The 6284-nt window shown below is 31.5% G+C and overlaps 1 protein-coding gene across 3 annotated transcripts; it reads left to right on the forward strand.

The window, feature by feature from the left end:
* Nucleotides 1–1958: 1958 nt before the first annotated feature.
* On the forward strand, nucleotides 1959–3343 carry LOC130896661 (pyridoxal phosphate phosphatase PHOSPHO2-like). 3 transcript variants are annotated; one of them, XM_057804902.1, is made up of 2 exons: nucleotides 1959–2134; nucleotides 2557–3343. In XM_057804902.1, the coding sequence occupies exons 1-2, from the start codon at nucleotides 2132–2134 to the stop codon at nucleotides 3286–3288; spliced, it is 735 nt and encodes a 244-aa protein (XP_057660885.1). In that variant the 5' UTR covers nucleotides 1959–2131; the 3' UTR covers nucleotides 3289–3343. The 3 variants fall into 3 exon arrangements, with proteins under 3 accessions (XP_057660885.1, XP_057660887.1, XP_057660888.1); XM_057804904.1 differs by having other exon boundaries at nucleotides 1968–2250; XM_057804905.1 differs by having other exon boundaries at nucleotides 1979–2123.
* The last annotated feature ends 2941 nt before the right edge of the window (nucleotides 3344–6284 follow it).

Raw genomic sequence — 6284 nt, forward strand, 5'->3', positions numbered from 1 at the left:
TAATAAGTTAGCTGTTTTTATTGAACTGAGAAAATATTTCCTAGATATAATTTATATAGCAAAACAACGTTTGTCGGATCAATTAGTCAAATATATTTTTTTTGGAATCCATATAGTATAAACGTACCAAAACAACACTCAACAAGTGTTGATTAGTTTTTTAACAATATTTTTTTCTTTTTTGTCAGTCATAAGCCTGGAAAAGTGGGAAAGAAAAATAATTATTTTAAAATAATATGAAAATTTATAGTAAATATTTAATGTGCATTTCAATTTTGATTAATTCTCAGCCTTCCATTAACGTAGCATAGAGAATAAATTATTCATTTAAATGAAAAATGCTGGAACATTTAAACTTTTGTTCTTGATTTTGAAATTTTTTCACTTATACAGGATGAGTCGGGAGGAGCGCACCAAACTGTAGGAGTGTATTATACACGTGAAAATAATGAAAAAAGAACTCATAAGTTCTTATCTGATTTTCATTTGTTTTCAAGTTATAGCATATTAATAAATAAACAAATTATCACATAAAATGTTTATGTTTCTTAATCATAACGTTCTCTCAATAAATGTTCAAAAATACCGCCATTGACTTCTAAACACTTTCTGCTTTGTCTACGAAGAGCGTTTGTTGCTCTCCCAATTGATTAATTTCTTTCTTCTTTAATATGGGCTGCAGTATTCTCAATTTGTCTAATTAGTGCATCCCGTGTGCCCACTTTTAATTTGTAGACTTCATTTCTCATCCAGCCCCATAAACAAAAATCTAGTGGTGTGAGGTCTGGAGATCTTGCAGGCTAATTAATCGGACCTCCACGACCAATTCAATGCCCTGGAAAACGTTCGTCCAAATGTTGCTTGACCTGACGAGCGACATGCACAGGAGCTCCATCGTGCTGATAGTACATCTGCATTCTAATATTTACAGGAACATACTCTAGTAGGCCTTGTAATTCATTTTGTTAAAAATTTAGGTAGATGTCTCCTGTGAGACGATTCTCCAAAATGAAAGGGCCAATTAAATAACTGTCAACCATACCACACCACACGTTTACAGAAAACTGATGTTGAAAATTGCTTTCGACTATGTTTCGTGCGACCATACACGATAGTTACGAGTATTATAAATGCAATCACGGGTAAATGTAGCTTCATCCGTAAAGTGTATAATCGATACAACACGATGATTATTATTTATCCACCGACAAAACTCCATACGATTAGTGTAATCCTCTGGTTGTAAGTGCTGTACTCTCTGTACATGATAAGGATATAAGCCTTCTTCGTGGAGTGTGTTTATCACCTTTTTGTGGAATTCCCAATTGAGTGGCAATTCTCCATGAGCTAGTAGTTGCATCTTCTACTATATGCAGAATATTTTTTACTTCTACCAAACCTTTTCGAGTAGAGCGTTCAGATGATATGTTAACACTGGGAAGCTTACCAGTCTCGCACAATTTGTTAAAAATTCCAATAAGTACGTTTATTAGGATATCTTTGGTGTGGAAAACGTTGACGATATTCTTCAGATGTAGCTGTAGCATTTCCATTACAGAAACCATAAACAAACACCATATTTGCATAATCTAAATTTGAATAAGTATCTGGCATTTTGCAACAATAACAATCACATAAATTCGAAATTAAACGTTCAGTTACTGTTCACAGTACACTGACAGTTCATCAAAACGTCAGAATTATCAAATGCCTTTGGAGCCTCGAACATGGCATACTTTGATAATGTTAAAATTCATATATAAGTGGAAAGCTAGATGAACATTTTCAATTACTCCATAACTTGAAAACAAATGTAAATTGGGATTTTTTACATTATTTTCACGTGTATAATACATTCCTAGAATTTAGCGCGCATCTGATTGGCTTGGAATGTGTGCCATTTAGCGTATGCTACGTGATTGTCGCGAGGTGGAAAAAATCAATTGAATATGCGCATTACATGGACCATTCTGACTGTTGTTAGTATATAATCTTAGGTATTAGATAAATGTTAAAACGAACCTAAAGTCTATGGTTCTGGGATTAGCCAAAAATTATAACATAAACAATTTTACCAAATAAATGAATGAAAAGTTAACAAAAACAATGGACTAAATTATTAGGTAACCATATGGTAAATTGCCAATTACGTTTAGATCAATTACACATAAATGAATAACACTAGCACCATATTTTATCTGCATAAATTATGTATATAAACAAATAATTACCTTCGTTCCGAAATTGAAGGTAGAGTATAATTATTTAATACTTTGTTTTACTCTGGAATTTAATATATTTGTATATTGTAGATGTTTATTTTTTAATTTAAAAAAAATATTTAAGTCAAAGATATTAGTAGGACTAATGGTTTTTGTTTAGTTTGGATTTCTTAGGAGTCTTATTAATTTTTCCCAAATAAATGAAATAGTACCAATCTTTATATGACAAAAATTTTATACAATGACTTATGAAAAATTAGTAAACAACTGATTCTTTTGCTCATTCATTATAAAAGTATAGTTAATGGGAAATAACTGTATGATATTGTTTTAGATGGAAAAAAAATTAGCAGTATTTGACTTTGACCATACCATTGTACAGGATAATTCTGATGTGGTAGCAATCAATTTAATTGATCCCAAGAAAATTCCCCCTGAATTAAAAAAGTTACATAAGTCTGATGGATGGACTTTGTTCATGCAAGAAATTTTTCAATTATTACATAAATACGATATTAAAGAGGATAAAATAAAATCTGTAATAGTATCCTTAGAAGAAGTAGAAGGAATGGGAAATCTTATTAGAAAATTAAAAGAATTGAACTTTGATGTTATAATTATCAGTGACTCAAACACATATTTTATTAATGCTTGGCTAGAAGCAAACAATCTAAGCCAATATGTATATAAAGTGTTCAGTAATCCTGCATATTTCAATGAATCAGGTGTTCTTATAATAAGCATGTATCACTTGCAAACAACATGCAATCTAAGTACCAAAAATTTATGCAAAGGACAAATTATGGAAGATTTTATCAAGGCACAAAAGGATAAAGGTATTTCTTATGAAAAAATAATATACTGCGGAGATGGAATGAATGATTATTGCCCCATTTTAAAATTGAATAAGACTGACTTGGCATGTGTACGAAAAGGTTATAAGTGTGTTGAACTTGTGAAAAAATCAAAAGATGGTTTTGATGTGGATGAAACTGGAAATTGTAGAATTGTTAATGCAAATTTATGTATATGGTCTAATGGTAATGATATTTATTCATTGTTGTGATAAACGGAAATTTTTTATAGTTGTATATTCCAATAAAAAAGTTCTTTCTATTTAATATGATTGATTTATTAGATATTTCAATTTTTTAATGCTTCTAAAATCAAGAACATTTAGAAGCATTAATATATCAAAAGGTCTAAGAAATAAGAATTTTATTCCAATTTATTTGAGTATTTGACCTGTAAGTTAACTAGCTTTAGCATTCTTAGTTGAATGTTCTGATCCATTTTTATGTCCTTATTCATAACTTTTTTCCTTATAACTTCAATGTAGTCAGATCTGTTATGCAATACATAAATACAAAAATACTATCTTTACTCCAAAACTCCAGTTAATTGAACAAAATTACAAAAGACGTTTAATATTTCAACTTCTAATGTTCGAAAACAAGGTAAACCACCATCATTTCATTACTTTTAACAACTAAAAGTACTACATCATAAAAATATAAGAAAATTTACATAAAACACTTTTTTCTACTACCATGCGCAAAGTACATACTTTAGAGTGCGTCAAACATATTTTAAGAAGTAGTGCGTAAAGAAAGTTATTAAGGTCTCCATAGCGTAGTGCAAAAGACGCAAAAAAATTATATTTTCAAAAAATTGTACATATATAATTTCAAAAAAGATTACGGGAAAATCATAAAATTTAATTATGAAACATATATGTAAATGAAAATATATAATATTTACAATTTTGTATCGAAATCAGCAATATCTTTAAGAATCTGCTTAAAAGAGTCGACATTTTTATATCTGGAAAAATACAAAAAAACTTATCAATCAATATATTTCCATCCCTATATTTCCTTAATAATTTTTATTTACCTAGACCTCCACATGAACTCGCACAGATACGAATCGAGCATTTGCCTACTCGTTCCAGATTCGCGTCGATTTCTTCTCTTGGCATTTCGCCACATGGATTCAACTCGCTGCGTGTAAGCTTCGGTTTCGGGATCAACAAAATTTTCAGAGTGATTGACCATATAGTGCTGGAAATTCATGCCCGGCAGTGTAGGAATCGCCTCATACGCCTTGCATTTATCAGATATTATCGTTGTACCTCTCTTAATACTTTCATTAATAACTATCATAAGAGTAGCTTCTGTTCTGTCCTGGACCGCGAATAAAAAGCAGTCACCATCTTCACGGCATATTCCTCCAAAAACCCTCTGATGAGAGTACATCCTACCACGATTGTACTTTCTTTCCGAGAAGCACGACTCGTCAATCTCCACAGTCATGCCGGCCGCACATAGGGAAAAATGGAAATCATTTGTGCCAAATTTGTAAATTCGTAAATCTCAGGATCGGCTTGAATTTGAAATTTTTACAGCAGATAGCTTATGTAATTAGGAATACGAGAAAAATACTCCGATTACTTCGAGGTCATGTTTTGACTTTGAAAAAAAATTGGCAAATTTCAACATTTTTTGAAAATGTTTGGTTTTTGCCCTGAAACTTTATTATTATGTTACTAAACCCATATTTGGAAAGCTGACAGAATGACTATTCTAAATCCATACTTGAAATTTTTTTTTAATTTTCAGATCCTACTACTAATACTTAATTCTAATCAGAGTATTTTCCTCTATGTGTGCCGGGTTCCCCGATCTTCTTTTTATTTTGGAGCAATGAGTTCCCACAATAATTCCTCCAATCGCTCATACCCTCACTACTCATAGCCGACTCTCGTTCTAAAAATTTGCATGAGGAATACTCCTGCAATCAGGCATATATGAAAAGAGCGATGGTCTTTAATGATAGTATGGTACCCTCCAACCATGTACCGATCCTTAGTCCCTTCTCCCTACACGAGCGTTTACTGCATATCCACCGATCGTAGTTACCGTTGAACGTAACAGTCATAGGATGTTTCTTTCTGCACAAACGCACTTTTTTTATTATACCACGGTTTTGAAAGAATTTTACTGTACCTTGTTTATCTCCTACACATTCTAATACACCGAAAATGTTTAAAACGGACATATCTTTGTTATAAACTAACAGCAATTGAAGAATAATTCGAACTGAAATCCAAATTGTGAAACAAAACCAAAATTCAATCAACAAATAACAAATTTCATCAAATGAATGTAAGCTTACATTAACCCCCTCTTTCCCGCCCAAACAGTAAATAAACACAATACAGACCCATGCGAAAATTTCCTATTAATGCCGCCTAGTACAATGGTACTTATTCATTATACCACCACCAAGGAAATTGCGAAGTATGAATAATAAAAGTGTCTGGATAGGGTGGAAGACTATTTTACAATTTTTTTCCCACAAACTATATCAAAGTTATCACAGTTGAAATAAAAGGTTATAGAGGCTTCCTTTGTACAAAGAAAGAGTAAAAGTTTTATCCTGCATAGTCCATCATTTTGCTGTACCTTGTCTATAAATATTTTTTAACTGTAATTAATGAATTCTTTCGTTACGTTTAAACCTTCTTCTAAACAATCAAATGTTCCAATTTCACACATCTTCTTCAATGTCTTCAACTGTTCTTTGTTATTTTTCAATGTCCATATTTGACTGTTTGACATTTCTCTAGGTATAAAATTGTTCTTACTAGTTCCAGCTACGGTCAAAAAATCCGATTTTTGTATGTCAATACTACGAATTTTCTCTGTAACAATGGAGCTTGAAAATAAACTTAAAAACTCCAATTGCTCTTCTATAGATAAATTACCAGATGTTGAGGCACGAGGACTGTCAACTTTATGCTCTTCCACGATTATATCATTGTCTACTATACCTGTTTCTACATCATGTGAATGTTCTCGGTTTGGCATAACTGTGATATTCATAAATGGAAGTAGACAATGAAGGTAGGAATAGATGGGAAAACTTTATACTTAAAATTTATTAAATCACTTTCCAGAAAATGATTTTCAACCAAGCGATAATTTCATGTTGAGCATTGTATTACAAAATTCTTCGTGTATAGAACACACATCAGAAAAGCGTTTGGGAAATTTAAAC

This window comes from Diorhabda carinulata, chromosome 7 (assembly GCF_026250575.1).
Source record: "Diorhabda carinulata isolate Delta chromosome 7, icDioCari1.1, whole genome shotgun sequence".
Lineage (NCBI taxonomy): Eukaryota > Metazoa > Arthropoda > Insecta > Coleoptera > Chrysomelidae > Diorhabda > Diorhabda carinulata.